The 24,348-nt window shown below is 47.0% G+C and overlaps 1 protein-coding gene across 2 annotated transcripts in view; it reads left to right on the top strand.

The window, feature by feature from the left end:
- Window positions 1–24,348, top strand: part of LOC126571590 (cadherin-86C) — a 108,106-nt gene that overhangs the window by 21,778 nt on the left and 61,980 nt on the right. For both annotated transcript variants that reach the window (XM_050230372.1, XM_050230282.1), the window contains exon 2: window positions 8,287–8,817. In XM_050230372.1, the coding sequence (XP_050086329.1) occupies window positions 8,687–8,817 (131 nt within the window). In that variant the 5' untranslated portion in view covers window positions 8,287–8,686. The remainder of the gene's footprint in view (window positions 1–8,286; window positions 8,818–24,348) is intronic.

Genomic DNA, 24,348 nt, shown 5'->3' on the forward strand with positions numbered 1-24,348 from the left:
TAATCTATTTTCATTACAACCCCCTCCCCCCACTCGGTTCCAACCATTCCTCTACCTTGGTGCGTGGTGAAATGCGCTGACAGCCCGGATCCGGGATAGCAGCAGCAGCAGCAGCAGCAGCCAGGTCGGTCGCGTGGGGTGCCCAACATCCCCGTAGCTAACGCCCCGTAACGAATGACTTCAACGAATGGCAGCAGCAGCAGCAGCAGGCGACGAACGCGCCACTTACACTCTCTGCTCTCTAAGGCTGTCTCTGGCTCTGGACCGCCGCTCCCCCGCGGATGCCCCACACAGCCCCTACGGCTCCCCTCTCCCCTCTCCCCTGGTGTCTGCACCATTGTACTGGCCTCGAGCCGAGCCTCGGAGCCGAGATCGGAATGCCAATTGGCGTCCATGGGGCATCATCCCCTCGGAGCAGCCGCTCGTTGTTGCTTGCTATCAAGGACTTGTTTTTTTTTTCGTGTGGTGGCGTGGGGGAAGGGGTGTCGTGTCAGAGGGTGAAGAACCCAAATTTGTTGGTTCCATCTCATCGGTCCACTCCTTTGCCCCTTTTTATTATTCCTTTTTCCTTTTTTGCTTGTCTGCCACTGCAACCTTGAGCTTGGGCACACAAATACACACAGCATATACTACCATGATCGAAAATAAACCGGAATTTTGGATTTATTCCGTGCGGGCTTATCAATTTTGAATTCTGTTTGCCAACATGCCAAGTTTCAGCTTGCCAGCTCTTCATTTACGTTTACAGCAGAGATTTGTTTGCATTGCAAGTTTTTACGTCATGGCGATTTTTAAAATTGATTCAAAAAAACAACGTTAAACAATTAAATTGAGACACATTAAAAATGATACAAAAATGTTATGGTGACAATACTCTATCAAAAATACAGGTGTACAATTTGGCAATTTGAATTTTGAAGAAAAAACATGTACTTTTCTTTTTATGACCAAATTCCGGTTTATTTTTGATCATGGTAGTAAGATTGTGAGGTCCGGTGCTGGCGCTCCAGGCGCGTTTCATCATCATCATCATCTCTCTCTCTCTCTCGCTCTCTCTTCCCGTGCGCTCTCGCTCTCACGAGCTGCATTCCCTGGGACAAGGAAACCAGATGAGATGAAGCCCACTTTTGCCCACAATCCATTTGGTGCACAGCGCGCTGTCTGTTGCAAAATGTTCCGCCCTAAAGCGGCCCATAGACGATCATCGACTTTATTTGTCAACTCTTGCATGCAAGTCGACTGACACCAATATACTACCATGATCACAACTAAACCGGAATTTGGTCATAAAAAGAAAAGTGCATGTTTTTTTCTTCAAAATTCAAATGTCCCCTTCAAAGTAGTTCCCGTCGGATGCAATGCACTTGTGCCAGCGTTTGATCCACTCCTCAACACTTTTCTGGAACTCGGTTTTTGTTATAGTCTTTAGTGTCTCCGGCGATTTTAGCTTAATTGCCTCCACACTCTGAAAATGAGTTCCTCGTAGTGGTTTTTTGAGTCAATTGAATAGGAAGATGTCATATAGTGCGAGATCACGTTAATTGGCCGGTTGTTGAATGGTATTGGTTTTGTTTTTTGACGAGAAACTCTCGAAAACTCAACGCATTATGAGATGGCGCATTATCGTCATGGAGAATCCACGAGTTGTTACACGACAAAGCAGATTTTTTTTTGTAAATGAAGAGCTGGCAAGCTTAGACTTGGCATGTACATCGCTAATAGAGCCGTCAACGTAATAAAAAAAAAAAAAACACAATTCGAAATTGATAAGCCCGCGCGGAATAAAGTTAAAATTCCGGTTTATTTTTGATCATGGTAGTATTTATCGTGTGTGGGCTATTTGAAGCTGGTGTCGAAAAAAAAGTTGAAGATTTTCAGCCAGCTGAAAATACATTGAGGAGGCGTAACTGAATATTGGCGTCGTCTGTGGGCCACAGACGACGAACACGATGCGCCTGTGGCCCTGATTGATTGAAACATTAAGGATTAGTCCAATGTTGCCCAAAAAAAAAAAAAAAAACGAGGAATAAAAATAAAACTGACAGTGCGATGCAATTTTATGCATTAAAAACATTGACAAATAAAGTTGAGCGTCTGTGGGCCGCTTCCGTTTCGTTGCCTGCGCTGCGCTGCACTTCAACCCCGCTTTTCTGACAGCCATCAACTCCTATTTCTCTCTCTCTCTCTCTCATTTCGCGGGTCGCGGGCGACGTGTAGGTCGCCGCGCCGCGGTTTTCGCCTTTTACGCGGAATCCTCGCCATCGACGACGGCGACGACGACGGCGAGACAAACCTCCTGCAGCAACTCCTGCATCCCAAGCGGAGCCCATAAACGCCACGACATACAAAAACAGACGCACAGACGGGCGGGGCGGACCTAAGGTTGGAGTCGAGCGAATTGCGTAGTCGTTTGCGACGGTCGTGGACGATGCCGTTTGGATGCCGTTTCGCAACTATCGGCATCGGCGGCCAGCCACCGCGGCAGAGACCAAAAACTGGTTGTGGCTGGTGTTGGTGTATGTGTGTGTCTAGAAAGAAGTGTAAGGAACCGGGGGGGGGGGCAATGGACGGTCGAGTAGCGCAGCGGGAGACGGCTGGAACGTTATGGCGATCGCGGATTGCGCTCACTGCGCTCTGCCAGTGAGTCGAGGGGGGGACGGGGGTGGATGTTGAGGGTTGGGGGGTCGGCCAAACCACCCCCGGGGGGGGGGGGGGGGTACCTGGGGTCAGTTTCGCGGGCAGTTGAGTTCAGAGAGGCAGAGAGAGAGAGAGAGAGGCAGAGAGAGAGAGAGAGAGAGGCAGAGAGAGAGAGAGAGAGAGAGAGAGGCAGAGAGAGAGAGAGAGAGAGAATGAGACGTCGTGCAGGAGGTCCTTTGCAGAATGCCCCCCCCCCTCCCCGCACCCCCGCCGCGCGCAACAAAATGAGACCCCCCACCAGTCCCCCCCCCCCCCCCCCCTTTCGCACCCCTTCAAGTCCGGAGTGGGTTTGGGGCTCGCATAATTTGATTTATTTTTCCCGCTGTTCCAACCATGTTCCATGTTAGTGTGCCCGCAGGGACTACCTCCCTTCCAACCTCCCCCCCCCCCTTTTTTTTTTCTTTCTCTCTCTCTTTCTCTCTCTCTCTCTCTCTTTCTCCCTGTGCCACCATTATTCACCCCCCCCCCCCCCCCCCGGTTTCCCTTCTCCACTGCACCCTTCCGCTTCGAGCTTTGCGTGCCGTGGACTGTGGATGCTGCCCGTCTCCGGGTCCGTCGTGTGCTCGTACTTGGCAACTGAGTTCGTGGTCGCTCGTGAGGGTGTTTGCCTGCTGGCGTCTGTGTGTGTGTGTGTGTGTGTGTGTGTTTGTTGCGCAAGCTTTATTGTCTCGGGGTACCCAGGAGAAACCCACAGACGCTGGGATCCACGAATGGGTCCTGGGCTGGACTTTGCGGGATGTTTTCGATTGCCCCAGGACCCCGAGATGCTCCTCAGGGGTGCGGGGGGGGGGGGGGGGACTCTGGATTCGGGTGAGAACTGTCACACACACCCACACACACACACACACGCGGTGACGAAATCGAAATCGCCAACTGTCGGTCGTTTTCGCAATTATTTTAAAGCGGTACTTTTCTGGCCAAAAAAAAAAGGCATATTTTTGGCGATTTTTGGCGAAGGGACCATTCAACTTTATTCTTTCAAGTGAATGGCATATTAAACTGTAACTTTTCAAGAATATTTAGTTCTATTTTGGGGAAGATTTAATAAAGCCTTTATCCATGGCATCAAATTTAAGCGGTCGTGCCTTCGAAAAGATACTTTTTCCGGTGCCCATCGTAGCTGCGTGATGGGTTATCAGAAAAATACAAATCGATGTTCGTTTGAAAGATTATAAGTTTATCTAGGTAGCCTTGTCAAGTTTTTGTTGAATGTGTTATTTTTCGATTTTTGGCAGATTTTTAAAGTTGAAAAAGTGATGCTTTTTGTCATTTTGCCTAAAAACACGTTTTTTAAAGATTTGTTTAAAGAAAAGTATCAACAATTTTTCAGAAATCTTGACAAGACTCTCTGGCAAAGAGTGTACAGATTATGTGTTAAAAATTTCGAATCGATCGGTCAAGCAGTTTTGACGGTACTGGATGGGCACCGACTTTGAAAACGTTTGTTTTGGGAAACGCGCTTGAAGTCCCCCCTTCGAGCTAAAAAATGGCCCGTTTGGACGATTTTTTGAGACGTAACCGTTCAATTTTGTTTTTTTCAAATGAATGACAAATTAAGCTAAAACTTTTGAAGAATATTTGGTATTGTTTTGAGCAACATTTATGAGAAAAATAATCCGTGGCATAATATTTTGGTAGGCGTGTCGTTGCAAAGGTACTTTTTCCGGTGCCCAATCGTAGCTGCGTGATGGGTCATCTGAAATATACAAATCGATATTCGTTAGAAAGATTATAAGTTTATCTAGGTAGCCTTGTCAAGATTTTGTTGAATTTCCTTTTTTTCGATTTTTGGCAGATTTTTGAAGTTGAAATAGTGATGCTTTTTGCGATTCTGCCAGAAAAAAACGAACTTTACAGATTTGCTTTAAAAAAAAGTATCAAGTATAAGGCTACCTAGTAAAAAGTGTACAGATTATGTGTTAAAAATTTCAAATCAATCGGCCCAGTTGTTTTGTACGGTACTGGATGGGCACCGACTTTGAAAACGCGTTGGTTTTCGGGAAACGCTCTTCAAAGTAGCGAGCTCTGCATGGAGCCTTGTATGAAACGCGGACTTTAAAAAATCTGTATCTTTGTCAGCTTTTTCTTCGATTGATCCAAAACTTCTACACATTACTCTTGAAAGAATCAGCTTTCCGGGGAAATCAGGATAAAAATATGTGTCACTAGAAAAATTAAATACCGAAGTTCCCCCTGAACGATAAAACAGATGATCAGGAGGAGAAGGTGGCTTGGTCTCGCTTGGATCCCTCCTCTCACTTGCGCTTGCCCTTTCCCCCCTCCCCCCCCCCATTGCGTACACCCGCATCCCTCCCCCCTCCCTTGCCCCACTCGAGTTCAGTTGCAACCCCCCGGCAGCGACCCGGGCTCGCCTCAACTTCAGCATCATTGGCGCCCGCGCTGCGAGAAAGCTCGGCGTGCTTTCTTGTGGAGAAAGTGGCGAAACTGAGGTTGATGGGAGGGAAGGGGGTGGGGGGGGGGCTGGGTTGGGGGTGACAAAATAGGGGGCTGGTGACTGGTAAAGCTGGTGATATAACGCCAATCTGTATCGCGATCGCGCGGTGGTCGGGTTGGTCGCGATAAAAGAAAAAAAAACAAAAAACAAAAAACGGGGGACGGGTGCGCGCAATGAAATGATACATGTCATTACCACTCTGTGTTAGGGAAGGGAAGGGGGGGGGGGAGGGTGAGCCTCCGCCGCATCAGCCGCAGCTAGAGGAACTCCAGTTCGATCGAACTCCCTCACCCTTTCATGGGGAAAGGGGGTTAGCCTTTCCCTTTTTGGAAAGGGGACGGAGAGGGAATGTGCGGTGGTAAGCTAGGAGTAGAATTGTGGTCCAAGCTAGCGGCCGCAGCTGCACTCAGTCGCTCGCTGCGGTTAGCGGTTTGCGGGTGGCACCTCGCTGAACGGTGTTGCTTGTTAGGGGGTTGGAGGGTTGCGGATTGGTGAGCATTAGCCAACCCTCTTCCTGCATCCGAAGCAGGAAGTGCACAATCGCTGTGTGCTGTGTCGCGGTGTGGCGGCGCCCTTTTGCAGCTGTGGTCAGTGCTGTGGCCGCACGAGCTCGCGCCTTTTAAAGAAAAAAGAGTAGTGCGGTGCCGAGGGTGGTTCCAGCGGTGGTTCGGAGGGTGTGTGGGGGGGTGAAAGAGGCGAAAGAGGGTATGCCAAATCGCGGCCGCACACTCAGTACGGGCACAAATATCGACAATAGATCGCCGCCAGTTAGTCAGAGCAGTGTCAGTGAAAGGCGAAGGAGGAGGAGAAGGAGGAGGTTCGTCGCCTGTGCCGTCGCAGTCTTTCGATGTGTCACATGCGCGACAATGTGAGCGCTCTCTCTCTCTCTCTCTCTCTCTCTCTCTCTGGCAACCACCAGTTGCCGGAAAGTGAAGCAGTTCGCAAGTTCGAAGACTAGTAACCAACACAAAAAGGCTGCGCCTGGGTCTGGACTCACATCACGTCATCGTTCGTGTATGTGTTGTTGTGTTACGCAAAAAGGTACTGGCTGCTGCTGCTGCAGAATTTTGAATTAAAAAAAGTGATGCCTTTTTGCGCTTCTGCCAAAAAAAAAACGAGCTTTACATAATGGTTAAAAAAAAAGTATCAACAATTTTAATAAAATCTCGATGGGGCTACCAGGCAAAAAGTGTACAGAGTATGTGTTAAAAATTTCAAGCTGATCGGTCCAGCAGTTTTTACGGTACTGGATGGGCACCGACTTTGGAAACCCTTTTTGGTTTTGCGGGAAACGCTTTTTAAAGGAGCGAACTTCATGGAGCCTTGCATGAAGCGCGGATTTTCAACTAGCGGAAGAGAAACAGAGAGAAAAAGAGAGAGTGTTTCTTTTCGATCCAATTGGTTCTGTTGCACCCTTGAGGCCATGAGGCCGTAACTGTTGTGGGTCCAAACCGATAAACAAGTCGTTTTTACTGGTTTTATATTTTATTTGCTATTTGATATCAATGTTTTTAACAGCGGACTCATTGATGGCGAAATTGTCTGGGTTCCTCATTTACGCCGACAGTTTTAATCTCTAATTTCTGTATCCCAAGCGCTTTTTTCTCCTCGTTTTTGTGATTTTCTTCTCTGCATATTGGTTTTGAATGTCCGAATGTCCGAATTAGTTGTTGTTGTTACGTAAACTGTTAATTTATTTTGCCAGCAAATCAAAACCCCGTTTTGAAATGCACCGTATCGCACTGCTACTGCTGCCGCTCAGAACCTCGAGTGGCGAGTGGTCATCGCGTCCCAACTATTTGACCTTCCCCTGTTTTTTTTCTGTCCAGTCTGCCCAAGGGGTCTGCCATAGGATTCGGAGAACCGGACCCGACTCGACACACGCAAAAAAAAAAAAACAACAACAGAAAACAACAAAAATCAGAAAACCAAAAGGTCTCAACCGGCGCAGAGCGAGCGAGTCCAGTGGTGGAGTGGAGCCAATCCGTCATTGATGCAGACGCCCACTGACCAAAGAGTCGCCTTTTTTTCTCTCTCTCTCTCTCTCTCTCTCTCTCTCTCTCTCTCTCTCTCTCTTTCTCTCACGTGGGGCCACCGTCTCGCGAAAATCACAAAACGCCAACGTTTCAGCATGTTTTATGCGCTCGCATGTTGCGCTCCGGCGACGGTGGTGGTGGGCCAGCGATCGCGGTCAGGATGCTGTGTCGGAACGCACACAGCCAAACGAACGCGCAAAGCCCAAACCACTCGCTAGAGAGCTTGCTTTTGGAATGTTTACCTAAAAACGACCAACACAAAAAAAAAAAACGTGAGACAATGAAAAAGATAGAAAGAGGGGGAGAGAGAGCGAGAGATAAAGAGAGAGAGAGAGAAAAAACCTTTGAAGGATCTTACATCCCGGGAAACCGCCTGACGAGTCGTCCCTCAGCTAGAACCCTTTTGGGGTTGTTTTTTTTTTGCAGTTGCCCGGGGGGGGGGGGGGGGTTTCTGGGGGTTGCCGAGGGTTGCTGAGGTTTTGCTGGGCCTTTAATTGCTGCTTAGAAGTCCCGGCGGGCGCTTATCCCGGGACTGAACGTTAAACCAGAGCTGAACGCGTGTTCAATGACGAATCGCTTGCAATCGCTTTTCGTGGAAGGAAAGCGGACGGGACTCCCTTCCCCAAAGGCACCACTGCTCCGTCAGCGGTACTTTTGCGGTCCGAAAAACCGACCACCAGCAGCAGCAGCAGCAGCGATGTCGGTCCGGCTAGTACATGACCGCAAGGAATGGCGCTACAACAACGCCTGGGACTGACACTCGCTCGGTTTCGCCACCCGCCCCAGAGGGTTTGACAAAACATCAAATGAAGGAGGCCCTCGGCGATGGCCTCGCGGTGGCGCTTCCTTGTCTCGCTACCATATGCCTCGCGGCAAACAGTGCACACGTTTGCTCGATTAGCATAAAACATCCAGTAGCCCGCGTTGTCACCGCGCCCGGCTGGACAGTTCCGTTCCATTTCGCTACAACGCTGACAACGGCAACACATTTCAACTCACATTTCAGTCGTTGGTCCTTCGCTGGGTCCTCTATGTGTTCCCCTGCCTATAATTCACTCTCTCTCTCTCTCTCTTTCTTTCTCTCTCTCTCCATTCTAGCAGGATTGCTGGATCAGCGAGCACAAGCCTAGGAGCAGACCGTCCTGACCTGAAGTTAGCGCTGGTCAGTCACGGGCCAGCACGTCTGGAGTAGTCGGTGAGCTACCTGCCCAACTGTAGTCACTGCCCAAGAGAAGAAGAAGCAGAAGAAGCAGAAGGAGGAGAACGAGGAGAAGATCAGCGGATCAGTGGTTCTGGGAATGCGTCCCATGTCCATCGGAGATGGGTTGAGCGCGAAGTAACTGGAAGTAACGCTAGTGCGTGCAGTGTGTGCGTGTAGTGTGTGCGTGTGTGATACCGAGTTTGATGTGATACGGAATTCGTAGTTCCAACAGTGAATAAAATAGTGAGCGAATAATAAATATAAATAGAAATATATATATATATATATCGATAAACAATGGTGCCAGGAGATGCGATGGATCATCAGCGATCACGACGACAACGGTACAGAGTACGAATACATTGCCAGAACCTTAGCAGCAGCAGCAGCAGCAGCAGCAGCAGTAACCACAACAGCATACACCAAAGGTAAGTGTTTGCACTTGAATGTAGCTCACAGCAGTAGCTGGCCAATTAAAATAGGTAACAGGCATTTAAGCTGCAATATTTGATCATTTTTTCAAAATCTATTGTGTCCATAGGTATTACAATGATAGCATAACATAGTAGACCTTAAAATAATACAAAGAAAATGCAACAGGATTATAATTGCAAGGAATTGTTTAATTATAATAGAATTCAGTTAAAAATAGCCAATAAAAGAAGGAAATCGGTGAATAGGGCAAACATTCTTTAATTAACACGGTTTTCATTTGCTCATATCAAATGTTAACATTTTATACAGGATGCGCCATCAGGCGGTACCCTATTTTAATGTTGAATAACTCTCTCAATTTTCAACCGATTTTAGAAAATAAACCATTTAGGTTTTTTTTTAGGTTATTCTATGCCATTTACTGCGTCATACTCAAATTATGATATCGATCAAGTGACCACCTTCAGTTGAAACAAAACAGCGGCCCTTTTACGGGCTTTTTTCATTGTATCTGACAACATTTAGGGAGTTATTTTGGCAATTTCAGCTGCAATATTTGCTTTAAGTTGTTTCAAACCCTTCAATTTGTTTGCCAAAAACCTTATTCTTCAAACAGACCCACAGAAAAAAAAAGCCCAGCGCCGTCATATGCGGCGAGAAAACAACCATTTATTCGCCATCCATTGCACGATCGCAGTTTCCACTATTGATCGATTATTTTTCATGTAAAGTGTGACAATTTCAGTTCACTTTTTTGACGTGAAGTGATTGATTACTACAATGGCAAAGACTGCCGTTTCAGAAGCTGTCGTATTAGTGAAAATCGGCTGAAAAATGACAGAGTTATCCAACTTTAAAATGGCACAATCTGTATCAAAATTAGTCAGTATCCAGTGTATCCCCCGTTGTTTTGAAGAACTTTGAGGAACTGATGCACTTTTTTCCACTATTCATCGCTTTTTGAAAAATGCAATCCAGCTAACTTTTCTCTTTAAGTTACTCCACAAGATTTCAATCGGGTTTAAGTAATGAGATGGACATGGCCATTTCGTAAATTTTGCTGTATGGTTTGCATCGTTGGCCTGTGGCAATACCCAGCTTAGAGGCATGATTTCTTCTGCGTGAGGCAGTATTACATTCTTCGTTAATTGATTTATGCTCGAGAACATTCTTGGTGGCCTTTATTATGAAAAAGGGAACCTACACCTAACGGCGAAAAAAATTTCCCCAAATCCTTATGATTCCACTTCCAGTTGTTTTACAGTTTTGTTTTGTGAAGCTAGGACGAAACTCTTTGCCAGCAGGTAGCCGAACATTCTGCTGAGAGTTCGATCTTAACAAATTTTCCTTTAGTTTTGACGCTCCATAAAATGTTACAACACCTTTGAAGGTACCATTTCACTACCTTGCCAATAACGAAATTGATCTGCAAATTGTTTCCTTGTCTGCATTGTTTTTTTGTTTTTTTTTTTTCTCAACAGTGGCACTTTTCCTGCAATTCGTCCAGTTCAATTAACCTCTTTTAACCGCCTACGGATAGTTTTTTTGGGCTAACAATATCGTTTATTTGTGAGCAAATTGTGCTGGACGAAGCAAACGGATCTGTTTTTGGCCAAAAGTGATATGATGATGATCAGTCGTTACCTCGCGTTTCGCTTGTTATTTTTCCACGAAAAAGCATTTCTCATAAAGTTTACTGATCGGCACAGTGCGTCGGCCGATCCGGTTGTACGTTGCGCCTTCCTTGAGCAAATTCTTCCCCACCTTTCTTTCCTCAGGGTTTCAATGATTGCTGCTGCCCATTCCGGGTGTTCTCATAAGAAACAACGGTGTGTCTTGGGTTCACGATTGAAAATAGATTGTAGCAAGAGCAAACAAACTAGCCTTTTCTAAAAAGTCGAGCGAAATAACAGCATATACAAAGAATTACCTATTATTTTGACCATGCCAAACCAGACGGTGGTAAACAACACCTATCACTTTTGAGTAAACTATCGCCAACAGGGCTGATAAATGTCATAAACTAGTGTATCTTAAACTAGTGTTTGTGGATTCCTTGCATTCGAACTGGTGCTCTTCGGCGAGGATCTAGAACACGAGGCATTACGTCACCACCAGCCCCGTCGCACCACCACCACCCGCAAATACTGCCATGCGTGTAGTGTGGTGCGACTTTCACTTTTGGAGTGGGTGAGTGGTAGGGCACCATCCCTTACCCCCCCTCCCACCCCCGCTGGGCGTACCGACACAAAGCGCGTCCTCCGGCGCAGGAACATCAAAAATGCATTATGATGCAGTGTACCGTGTACCGGGTGGCGTGTCAACTCCCGTGCCCGGGTGCACAGTGCGGTGTGCGGAAATTAACGTACGACCCCCTCCCGGGGGCCTATTTCCGGGCGACTCCAACGACTTCGACTTTGATGAACCAGGCGTACCACCACCACCACCACCACCACCACCACAGCGCGGTGCACCGAAGGAGTTATGGCCCTACTTCCGGGGCGCAACCCTTACCCACCTACACCCCCCCGCCACGGGGGAGGGTTCTGTTGCTGTTGGCCATTTTTTTTTTTTTGTTGCCTTTATCCAGGGCGAGTTTGTCCTCGATTTCAGCCAAAAGGCGATTTGCATTTGGCAAACCCGGTCGGGCGAGGGGGGGGGGGGGGATTGACCGGTTTCCGTTCTCTATCCGGAAGTCAGACGCAGGGAGGTGGGGGGGGGGGAGGGGGGACGAAGTTGACCTGCTCCAGTTTGCACTCCAAGCACTGTGCTGGCCTTTTGTTGTTGTTGTTGTTGATGTCGTCCTTGTTTTAAATAGCAGTGGCGACGTGTCGCGTGTCCTGGCACCGGGCCGCCCTTTCAGGACCTTCAACCACACACACACACACACACGCACACACGCACACGCATGCACTTTTCTGGAAAAAAAAAGCTTGAAAAGGCTATCGTCTACTTAGCGTCGCACTTCGGGCTGAGCTCGAATTTAGAAGAGGCGGATGTTCCAAAATGGAGATTCACCCCTAACGGGGAAAATGGCCCTAACCACCCTGCCAGGCCGGGCACTTCCTCCCGAAAAAACGTAGCAACCCTTCCTTAAAAGCCGATTAGATTGCTTTTGTTCCATTTGCTTTTTCGGCAATTCGTAACGGCAAGTTCCCCGGGGGGGGGGGGGGTTGAGGGGGGAGGGGAAGGGGAGGGGGAGGAGAATGGTTGCTGCTGCTGCTGCTGCTGCTGCTACACCGATTGGGGCAAACGATTGGGTTTCAAGTACTTTGTTCTAAGAGCATCCCATTCCCCCCCCCCCCCCCCGCCGCCCCGTTGGGCACCACCCTTACGCTTGGGGTGTGGCTCGGCAAACGAACCGAGGTAATGGAGGTGCCGATGACCTCCTAAGGTGGGCGCACGCGGGGGGGGGGGGGGGGGGCTCGGAGCACACTGATTGAACTATCACCTCTGGCACTCTCTCTCTCTCTCTCTCTCTCTCTCTCTCTCTCTCTCTCTCTCTTCTCTCTCTCTCTCTCTCACGCTGACTCGGAAGGGGTGAACCGCTCGCATCAGCAATTTGTTCCACCCCCTTTCCTCCCCGTACTGAGCTCGGTAACCTGGCCGGAGCAGGGCTAGAAACCGTTATTGGAACCCCCCGGTATTGGGGATGGTGAGGGTGGGGGATTTTGAAAAGAATGTTGCGCGGAAATTACACGCACACGCCCGGGCAGGACATGAGAGAGTAAGAGAGAGAGAGAGAGAGAGAGAGAGAGAGAGAGAGAGAGAGAGAGAGAGAGAGAGAGAGGGCGGACGGTTCATCCCATTTTAAGATTTGATGGGAAGAGGGTGGATGCCCAATCGAGTGGGTGGAATGGGTCGCGAAGATTGCAAAGTATGAACCCGGGGCATTAGTTTTAAAAATATACATTCCCCGTGCACACATACCAACTGGAACAAATCGAACGATGGTGGTTGACGCTTCACCAATTGGTTCGTCGCTTGATGGGCTGCTTTTGGTTGAAGTCTTTCGTTCGTTCTGCTACTCGATCGATGCTGGCCACGGGGCCGCTCGGGGATTTCAGGAGGACATGCTTAGCGTGACAGAGATAGAGAGAGAGAGAGAGAGAGAGAGAGAGAGAGAGAGAGAGAGAGAGAGAGAGAGAGAGAGGCTTTTTTGCAAATTTGCGCTCCACAATAGTCAAGGCGATGGAGATCAACGATCAAGAGGTATTCAAACGCTCTGGCTGCATTACACTTCTTTATTCATTTTTGATTCGGTTTTAATTTTGAAAAACGAGCGTTCTCCGCTACCAGTTAGTTACCATCACACTTAGAAAAACTCGTAGAGCTATCTCTACATTGGGGAAAAGTGTCTTCGATTCGGTTTTCTTTCATGATGTGCTAAATTTGTAATATTGTGCGGGGTTCTTCACTTTTTAATTGATACCGTTTTTGATGTTCTGCCAAATGCGAACATTCTGCTTCTAATTCTTTCTCATTTAGGTCTTCTTTGCAGTTTTTACTTAACTCATCTGGATTCAATACTTTTAAATGGCAAAAGAACCCAAACATTTGACTAAAGTTTTTATCTGAATCCAATCGCTGTTTTTTATTAACTGCCGGGGCGTCAAGTTACGGGATGAATGTTACCAGCTTTTGCAAGCGAGTGCCATTTCGGCGGCATTATCATAATTTTGCCCTCTACAATCTTCAATTGGAATATTATACCTTGGCTAAAAAATTACAAACCGTTTCGGCTAAATACTCTGATTTATGCTTAAAAATCTTTCAACAGGATCACGACCTTTATCATATCTGATTATAAATGTTTAATTGATCTACGTGGGATAAACCTGGCGTTCGGTCAACACTGATAGAAAAATACTTTGATTATTTAATGTCTTTTGTAATTGTTTTCACAACATGTTTTCCCATAACATCAAGCAATTCATTACCGAATATTCGCGGACAAATATGGTGTGTTTCCTTTTCCCGGAATCCCATGTTTTATTAAATGAGCAGCCAAAACCCGAATCAAACATGCTCAGAAGCTCCATACAACCTAAATAATTTCCTTTGTTGGGAGAATCCTAGGTTCTCGCAATCACCTCGAAACGCAAGCCCTCGTAAGCCAAAAATTTTGTTCAACTTGTACTATTCTTTCAGAAAACACTTCTCCAATAGTGTACTTTCAATCTTGGGGGCCCCAACCAGCGTGAGGAAAATATATGTTTTTTTCTTCTTCATATGTTTGATTTTCAAACAAAATATCAAACCCGGGAGGATTTTTTGGGGGGCCCCAACCAGCGCGGGGCCCCCGGGGGCATGTGCCCATTGTGCCCAAGGGGAACAAGATGGCCCTGCAATGGCCGCGCAGCTGGCTATTGTGGTCTGCATGGAAATGCAGGACTCTGTGCCACGCTCTGTACGTGCGCTTCAGAGATCCACCGCTGCGCGATGCGATGTCGAGTGCGCTCCGCTCGTTGGCTGCGATATCTCCTTCTTCAACTCGAGCTCTCCAACAATCTTCTCCATCCGTCAAGCACTCGCTCTCTCTCTCTCTCTCTTTTCACCATCGTATTGGCAACTCTTTCTCTTTCTATCATTCTTCATCCCTAAGGCGCTGGTGCTGGTGCTGCTCCTTCCAGTCCTTCCAGTCCTTCTTGTGCCAAGTGAACACATGCATGCTCTTGCTCTGCCTCTTGGGCATTAAGAGGAATCCAGGGAAGGCGGTCCGGTTCGGTTGCGAGCAGGGGAGCAAGAAGGAAAGTGCACTTCCCTGCACTCACTTACAGTATGCAAAAAAAAAAAAGTTTATCCACCCCTTGCAAGAAACATACATTTGGGCTGATTTTTCATGGAAACCCTCAGCCTAAAAATATGTATTATATGTCAAAAGTTTAGTTTTTTATTCTTCTTTGCTATGCTTTTTTCTATTTTTCAAAAATACGAACTACAAACAAAGATATAACAAAAACACAAGGAACAAGGTACGAAAAGAACGTTTCTACACGCTTCTAAAGGTGCACAACACGATTAGTTTTGGCGATAAAACCATAAAATAGGCCTCAAAAGATGTCTTTGGGATTAAACAAACTGAAATGCATCGTTGAAATTGAGAGCAAAAATGGTTATTTGATTATTGTGGTCTAAAAACTGTGCAATACCATTGAATGAAATTCATGAGGGTGGATACACTGTTTTGTTGCGTGCTTTTCGTACCTTGTTCGACTGTTTTTTTTTTTTGTTATATCGTTGGTTCTAGAAGGTAATTTTGGAAAACATAAAAAGCATAGTAAAGAGGAATAAAAAACAAAACTATTGATATGTGAAACACATTTTTTGGCTGTGAGATTCTCTGAAAAATCAGTGAAAATGAAAAAAATGCTTGCAAGGGGGTGCTCAAACTTTTTTTCTGCGCGCTTTTCGTACCTTGATCGACTTCGTTTTTTGTAAATATCTTTAGTTCTAGGAGGTATTTTCGAAATATGTAAAAAGCATAGTAAATAAGAATAAAAAAAACAAAATTTTTGATACGTTGATACACATTTTTTTCGCTCAGGGTTTCCTTGAAAATCCGTGAAAACTGTACATTGCTTGCAAGGGGGTGGATAAACCTTTTTTTTTTTTTTTTTGCATACTGTACCCTCACAGCGTGATCGGTGGTGGTCTTTCGGGATTTCCATTTCGTCGCTTCATTCGCTCGCTGGGCCGATTATGGGAGATCGTCAAACCACTGTCACTGTGTTGCTGCACCCTCCACCCCCCCCCCCCCCAAAATGAGAGGTAATGCACCAGTAGTACGGCACGTCAAGTACACCTTGAGTTGCGTGCTCTCATAAGACGCTTTAAAAAAAAAAATCCCCTATACCAAATCGCACCCCCGCCCCCCCACCCCCACCCCCCAACAAAAAAGTGGAGGATTCAGCGTACCCGGGGAGCCGTTGGGGAGGGAGGGTTGTCGCGCCAAAAATATTAAAAAAAAAGCCGCGAAACCGGTCTCGGTTCGGTTTCGGCGAAGGTCGTTTGCGTCGTTTCCGAGTGTTGATCTCCGCTCCGAGCGGTGACCATCTGCTGTCGCTCGGTTTGTCGAATCGCGCGCAGCTGATAACGCTGCTTGCAACACACCCTCCCTCTCCCCCCCCCCCCCCCCTATCCTGAATCGTGCGCTATGTAGCAAACACGGGTAGCGATTGGGCTTCGCCGACCGAGAAGACGCACCAGCAACCCTTCGTCCCCGCACCACCCGGCACCCCCCCCCCCCCCCCCCACCACCCCCTTGTAAAATAAGGGGGTGTGTCCCGCGTTGTGTGGCGCGAAAGGTCGATGCGTGTTACTGACCCTTACCCCCCCGCACCCCCCCCCCACCCGCCCTCCCCCTCTCGCAGGGGTCCTCCGTGTGACAAAATCGCTTTTCACTCGGGACACAGGGGGCGAGTGCACACTGGCATACAAGGGTTGACCTCACGAACATACTCGCTACACCCCCCCCACACGGTTACCCGCCAGCGGGCTGGCCATGCTGACCTAGTTCGAAACCAGCCCCAAGCCTGCGAGGATACTAGGAGTCCGTGTGCGCGCGCGTGTGTTGTAAAGAATCCGAACACACAAACACACACACACCCACTGGGGGGGGGGGGGGGCTCTCTTCCGTGACATTGATGTGATGTGTTTGTGATTGATTGTGGCGCCTGTGCCTGTGCCCCTCCCCTCCCCCCCCCCCCCACGGTTTGCGTGTCGGAATGCCATATCACACAACCCCCGTATCAACCCCCTCGAAAATAAACCCGCCCCCCGCCGGGATACCCCGATTGATACGGCACACACGCGCAGTCGGGCCGGGTCCGATCGATCGATCCGGTTGACCGGATCCAACTCGAGGACGATGGACGATGGAGGGTGATGGAGGGGGCGCCGTTCACCTCCACCCCCGGATCCGGGTCGCGTTTCGCTTCGTAATAATTCATGACGCTGGCCATAGGTAGGTCAGGGAGGGCCAGCGGGAGCGGGAACGGTCCCTACACCCCTAACGTATGCATTGAAAAAAAAAAAAGAGACAAAATTTGAATGGCGATTAAAAATAAACTATGACAGATAATGGCGTTCTGTAAATTACATGTAGAAAGGGAGTTTATCAGTTTATCAGCAAAAAAGTTCTACGCCATTCCGAACAGAATTCTGGAAGTTAGACGGTAATTTCCACAGTGGCAGTCAAAAACATGTTTGTACACATGTTTTTCAACTATTTCTGTGTCTTTTCATTGAATTGCTTCTCCCGTTTTTTTTTTTTTCAATCAAATTGTTAAAATAGATCCTACGTTTAAAGTTGGCCGAGAAATTTTCGATGGGCAGCAGCCGTTGTGGGACGTTGAGCGGGTTCGCAATCATTGGTATCACATTGGTACACAGCCGCTTCATTTCGTCTAACGATCGCTTCGCGTATTCGTTTCTGGTCAGACTCCCCGATCTTTGTACTATTAGTGTTCCTTGATGATTGACGAATTGACGACCTTCTGCAGTCACTTTGTATAATAAATTTTCCCGATCACGACCAGTTCGGAGTTAACCCTCGGTTGGGCACCCGGCGTTTACCCCTTCGTTGGGCACCCGGGTACCCGGGTACCCCACTTATGTGCATTGCATTGTTATGTTCTTGTATCATCGTTTGTATCACTTTTATGATAAAAATGCTGTTCTAGAACTAATTTAAGAGTCTTCGGAACGTATTTTTCTTTAAAAATCATAACAAAATCCAATAAAAACAATAAAAATAATGAACACAACGCATTGATACCCCTTCGTACGGTCATTCTCTACCACGTACGTCGTAAAGCAAGCAATAAGATCGTAAAGTGATCGAATTTTCCAGCAAATATGTTATTTAAATTATTGATTTCAGTTTTGAATTGCCATAAGGCACTTTTGAGTCATAAACAATTGAGTTAATTGGGCACAATTGAGCTACGAGATCAGACCAGTTGCTACATGGTGCGTTCAGAAAGTAATGAGAATTGATTTTTCTGACAAAACGGTTTGAGATAACGTGTTTAATTTTTTACGATAAGGTAGAGGAAGGTTTTAGCTATCAAACGCACTTTATTTCGTTCGGCTATGATCAACTGAAAGAAAATGGGACGATTTTTCGGACACCATGTTTTTAGTTGATGTAACACCGTAGAATATCCCCTTTGTATGGGCCATTGGTCTGGCGCGGATCATCCGGACCTTCTTCCTGGCGCGAATCATCCGGACCTACAGAAAAACATTCCGTTGGTGCCAGTAATTCATCTAGTCCTCATACATTTCTGTTTGCGTGCTCTATGCCAGGAAAGAGGTCCGCGATGATCCGGGCTGTGGACCATAGAAAGGCGGCGTTCTACGATGTTACATCAACTAAAAACACGGTTCACGAAAAATCGTCCCATTTTCTTTCAGTTTGTCATAGCCGACTGAAATAAAGTGCGTTGAATAGCTAAATCCTGCCTCTATGTTGGCGTAAAAAATTCAATACCTTATCTCAAACCGTTTCGTCAGGAAAAATCCAGTCTCATCACTTTCTGAACGTACCATGTATATTGGTCTCTGTGGTCTACGAAAATGCCGCCTAAACCCTTTTTGATGATGATTAGTGTATAATTTTGCTCATATGTTAAGAAAATTACACTACACGAACCATTTTTAATCAGTTTGAGAAATAATATATAATTTAAATTGCACATAAAAGGTTTCAAAATATGTTGATTATTTTTCTCCTATTGCTCATGGAAAAGCTCAAAAGTTATTAATTTTTCATCAAAATATTGTAGTTTACCTAATTAACGATTAATAAACACGTCAACATGGATAAATGTTGATAAAAAGTGTTGTTTTATGTTTATAAACATAGCCCATGTGCATAGCTAACGTATGGGGTACCCGGGTACCCGGGTGCCACTGGGCGGGTGTTAATTTCATCGGGCCATAATTACCTTTAAATATGAGTTATCAAAACAATTTCAACGCCAATTCGGCTTGAAATGAGTTGTACTTTGGGGATCCGGAGTTTCGTAAAAAAATATTGAAGGGAAGGCATTCATTTTTTCGTTGAAACTTGAAATGGGTACCCGGGTACCCGGGTGCCCAACCGAGGGTTAAGGAAGGGCAGCTGATTCTGTGAGCCAATGGAGGGCCTTCTTGTGAAATTTTGGTGTGTGTGTGTGTGTGTGTGAGTGAATTTCCCTTTAGAGCTCACTTTCTTCGTGCGGGAAGAAAAACTATGAAGGGCCTTTTAATAATTTTTCATCCAGGATGAGATAGGTATCGCGATCATTCACCACCGCCACGTCGCGATGCGCCACAAAAAAATTAACTTGACGATCGTGGTCAACCGCTGTCGCTGTGACATTAAGGGGAGACTTCGGTATTTTCGGGCCCGAAAAAAGGCCCTTTTTTGACGATTTTTCGTGACGTAACTATTCAAGTTTATTTATGCAAATAAATGGCATATTAATCTACTACTTTTGAAGAATATTTGATATAGTTTTGAGCAACATTCATGTACAACCTATTGCATGGCATCAAATTTAGGTAGGCGTGTCGACGAAAAAGTTACTTTTTACGGTGTCCAATCGTAGCGACATGACGAATTATCTGAAACACACAAATCGAGTTTCGTTAGAAAGATTATAAGTTTATCTAGGTAACCCCGGAGAGTTTTTGTTGATATTCCAATTTTTCGATTTTTGGCAGATTTTTGAAGGTGAAAAAGTGATGCTTTTTGCGATTCTGCAAAAAAAAAAACGAGCTTTACAGAATTGTTAAAGAAAAAAAAGTATCAACAATTTCAATGATATCTCGACGGGATTACCTGTGGCAAAAAGTGTACAGATTATGTGTAAAAAATTTCAAATCGATCGGCCCAGTAGTTTTTACGGTACGATGGACACCGACGTTGAAAACGTTGATTTTCGGGAAACGCTCTGCAAAGTAGCGGGCTCTGCTTGTGTGTTGAAAAACATGTATCACAAATAAAAATTAAATACCGAAGTCCCCCCGCTTAATTGCTGCTCTGAGATTGGTGGCCGGGATATTCGCTTTCGCTGACATGTATGCCCATGTCCGCCAGGTACTTCTTAATTATTTGCGTCGTTGCACCGATCTCACGGCCAATCGCACGCAGCGATTCAGCCACTTTTCCCTCGGTCTCGGTCGGATCAGCATCCTTTGGAGGGTTTTTGGTCGGACAGAGTCGTCGGCCGTGCCGAACTATGCCTTCTTGTGGTGCTTTCATTGGTGGGCAATAGTGCCAAGATCTTGTAGATACTGGAAACGGCCACATCCGACACTCACAAAGTGACACACGAAGACAGTTTTGGACGTGGATGCACAAACCTCGGAACGAAGTTGCTTCCCGTTTTTCGCGCCATCACGATTAGAGTTCAACTGATGGAGCTTCCAAATTGTGTCTGATGACTCATCGGTAACTACTAGTGATGCTGAATTTTTAGTTTCTGCAGTGCGATTGACGGTTTGCCCATGAAAAATCAGCAAATTTTGTCTCTTTTGTTTTTTTTTTTTCAATGCATACGCTATTCGACTTCGCATCCAACAGCCCGTACTGGTGTGGCGATAAGTGTGCTGCTGCTGTGCTCCGAAACGAACCCCTTAACGGGAAGGGGGTGTGCATGTGGTAAGGGTTGAGCATTCGCTGCTGCTGCTGCTGCTGCTGCTGCTGCTGCTGCTGGGCCCGCTACTGCCGTTCTTGTTCTTACTGAATGCAGATGAAAATTGCACATGGCCCTCGGGGCCCAGACCCAGGAGGAAACCTTTTTTCCCCCACATTTCCCCTCTCACTCTCTCTACGAAGCGAGGGTGAATAGTGCATCCCCCTTCGGTAACGGCGGCCTGATGGCCCCAAGGGAGCCTTTTTTTTTTGCGTTTGTGTGCGAATAGCGACACGGAATAGGAGCATTTCCATTCCATACCTCACCCTCCATCAGCCCAGCAGCAAAGCAGCATAATGCTCATTATGCAGGGGTCGCGCTGCACTCATAAGTGTGTGAGTGTGTGTGTCTGGTGGGAACGCTCAGTCCGACTACTGACCGCGGACCAGACACATCTTAAATGCACGTGGGGGGGTGGAGGGGATGCGATGCCCATGCGATCGTTCGAAAGGCATTCCTCAACGCGCCCCGCGAGCCCCACCACACCTAAAGAGAAAGGCGAGTCATCTAATTTGCCTGACCATCGCGCGGTCTGTATGTGTGTACGTGTGTGTGTGTGTGTGTGTGTCTGTGTGTGTATTGGACTGGACATGAGTCGATTGCATAATGAGCCCCCAGACTAGCCCCACGCATTCGTCTGGCCATTGTGTGCTGCTGCTGCTGCCGTTCTTTCGTTCTTGGACAGCGCGCAATCAAGCGGACCCGTGTAAAAGAAGAAGAAGAAGAAGTAAGACTAGAAGACGAAGAAGACGACGAAAAACGATGAGGATGGAAGGTGGTGATCAGGGGTTGTCGCAATTTGTGTACGGGAAGAGGGAAGAAGCTCAACGAGGTAGCAAACGGCGAACCCTGCGGCGGTCACTGTCGTCCCGGGAATCGTGTACCTTACCTCGTGGTGGTGGTGGTGGTGGTGGTGGTGGTGGTGGTGGTGGTGGGGCCAAAGGTAGAAAAGAACCAAGAGCCGAAGGCGGAGGGAGGGAGGGAGCGCGCAATGACACGGCTAGAAACGGGAGGGCTCTGTCTGTCTGGCTGTCGTTTCCTGCGCGAGCTTCGTACTCTGGCGAACGGTACTGGCTACTGTGCGGCTCTGTGCGCTCTCGCTCATTACCGCTCAAAGCGACGCATAGAGAGGAATTTGAGTCAAAGCCTGGCCAAAACCGCATTATCGGGTGTTACTTGTTGTAAATATGATTGATATTCGATTAAAAACCATAAAAAAAATAATGCTTTCTAACAATTTCAGCATATGTGAGCAAGAAAACGCCACGAATCTGCTGTTTTCTTCTCTAATATTTGGGATTTCTCCTTGGGGATCGCGCAATTATAGCGTTTACCCTAACCCAAAATATTAAATTCACTCTAGATTGCACTGATTTATCATTAGCAAACGTTTGAAATCATCCAGCTGATATCGGAATCCATCGATTTTCGCTTGAAATTGGCTGTGAATCTCAGAATTTCATTTTGTCTACTTCAGAAGGCCACTCCAAACTTTGTCCTTATTTCTTCTTAGCATATTGAAGAAATGAAGGGTTTGGAACCCTTCTTGCGGCATCTTTTAGGTATCTGGGACAAATATCGCAAAGATGTAAAATGCAAATACAGCAATTAGACGAAAAATTTCTGAAAAACCCATATTTCACAATAACATAAAAAAAATCGGTAAAGAGGAACCAGGAAGAATAATTTTGATTTAAATTCTAGAGACAAATGCTATGCTAAATTTTTGCTGGGCATTAACGGGTGGGGGGGGGGGGGGGGAAGGGGGGGGCTTCGGTATTTAATTTCTCCATGCAGAGCTCGCTACTTTGAAGAGCGTTTCCCGAAAACCAACGCGTTTTCAAAGTCGGTGCCCATCCAGTACCGTAAAAACTACTGGGCCGATCGTTTTGAAAATTTTTACACATAGTCTGTATAGTCTTTGCCAGGTAGCCCCGTCGAGATATCATGAAAATTGTTGATACTTTTTTTAAAACAAATCTTTAAAAACCGAGGCAGAATGACAAAAAGCATCACTATTTCAACTTCAAAAATCTGCCAAAAATCGAAAAATAGGAAATTCACCAAAAACCCAACGGGGCTACCTAGATAAACTTATAATCTTTCAAACGAATATCAATTTGTGTTTTTCTATTGACCCATCACGCAGCTACGATGGGCACCGTAAAAAGTATCTCTTCGCAGACACGACTGCTTAAATTTGTTGCCATGGATGAAGTTTCTAATCAATCTTCCCCAAAATAAAACCAAATATGTTTCAAAAGTTGTAGAATAATATGGCATTTACTTGAAAGAATAAAGTTGAATGGTTACGTCGCAAAAAATCGTTAAAAATTATCCTTGGTTTGGTAAGAAATTACCGAAACCCCTCTTTTAAGAAAACTGAAGCTGAAATTTTCACGAGCACTGCAAAATCTTCTTCTAACTTCGTAAATGTTCGTCCGTACCAAAAACGGGGATGTGATCTCGACTATAACTATTTTTTTTTTTGTTTTTGCTTGAATTGTCCGACGAGCCTATTTCAGCTGTTTCCAGCATTCTAGCTTCCACTCCCCAGCTAAAATCTGATAACGCAGCAGGGATGTGTAATCGTTGTACGGGGTTCTTTATAGTAGTGTTGTGGAATATTTTAAAATCATTAGCAAGACAAAACATTTGTAAACACAAAACAAAAAATCATGCTCGTGAGTTTTGACCAGCTTTCGGCTCGAATACCCCTCTGTGCGGCGTCCGCACGGACGCTCGAACGGTTCCTTCTTCCTTTGCACCCCGCACCCCCCCTCTCTCTCTCTCTGCACTCGGAGGAGGCGCTTTTAGCGCTGATTTGGCGCTGTCCATTCGCGCACCGCGCAGAGTAATAAAAGCACGGCGAGCTAGCCAGCTAGCTAGAGAGAGAGAGAGAGAGAGAGAGAGAGAGAGAGAGAGAGAGAGAGAGAGGGAGAGGGGGTGGGGGATGAGAATAATAATGGTGCCGAAGGGCGCGCGCTGCACTGTCTTCCTAATTCGCGCCAGAGAGCAGAACAAGAGAGTGAAGAAGGAGTCTCAAGATCATCAACGGCGTAACGGAGCTTTTTGGGGTTGCGACGGCGACGCCCGTCTCGACGGCCCCCCTCCCTCAACCAGCGACAGGCAGCAGCAGCAGCAGCAGAGGATATTGTCACGGTGTCCCGTATACGCCCGCCTGTCGCGTCCGCAAATCTCCTTCTAATTGCTCGAGGCTGCGGTCCATTCGCCAACTCCATTCTTGCTCGTGCTAGAGCTGGTAGAGCAGGAGGTGCAGGGGAAAGGTGAGTTCTTTACATTAACCGCTGCTCCCTCTACCACCACCACCATCACCACCACCATCACCACCACCACCAGCATCTTCGTTTGGAGCCCTTGCGGCCCTCGTTCATGGAAATGAAATTAATTCTCTCCACGAGTGTGCGCTGTGTTGCGATGTGTCATTCTCGACCGGTGGAACGGTCCATTCCATTTGCAATGTACTTCCCCTTCCCCTCCCCCTCCACAATCCTCACAAAACCCCCTCACCGTTCCCCCTGGGCTGGTCCGGTTTGGCCGTGGAGCTCATGAATATGAATTCGTGTTCCAGCCTCCCCTCCCCCCCCCCCCCCCTCCTCCTCCCCAAAACCAAGAAATGGTTGATGGATTGTGGAGAGTGGTGAAGAGGGGGAAGGGAAAGGGTGAGGGAAACGTGCTCGGTGACCTGGCCTGTCGCCGGGGACAGTAAAGGGGCGGGAGGGGGCTGGGGGGGGGGGTTGCTTACACGCACTCGCGAGCCCGCCAGCCGCGGCCGATGAACCGATTCCCAATCCGAATCGAAGCGACCATGCAGCA

Source organism: Anopheles aquasalis, chromosome X, assembly GCF_943734665.1.
Source record: "Anopheles aquasalis chromosome X, idAnoAquaMG_Q_19, whole genome shotgun sequence".
Lineage (NCBI taxonomy): Eukaryota > Metazoa > Arthropoda > Insecta > Diptera > Culicidae > Anopheles > Anopheles aquasalis.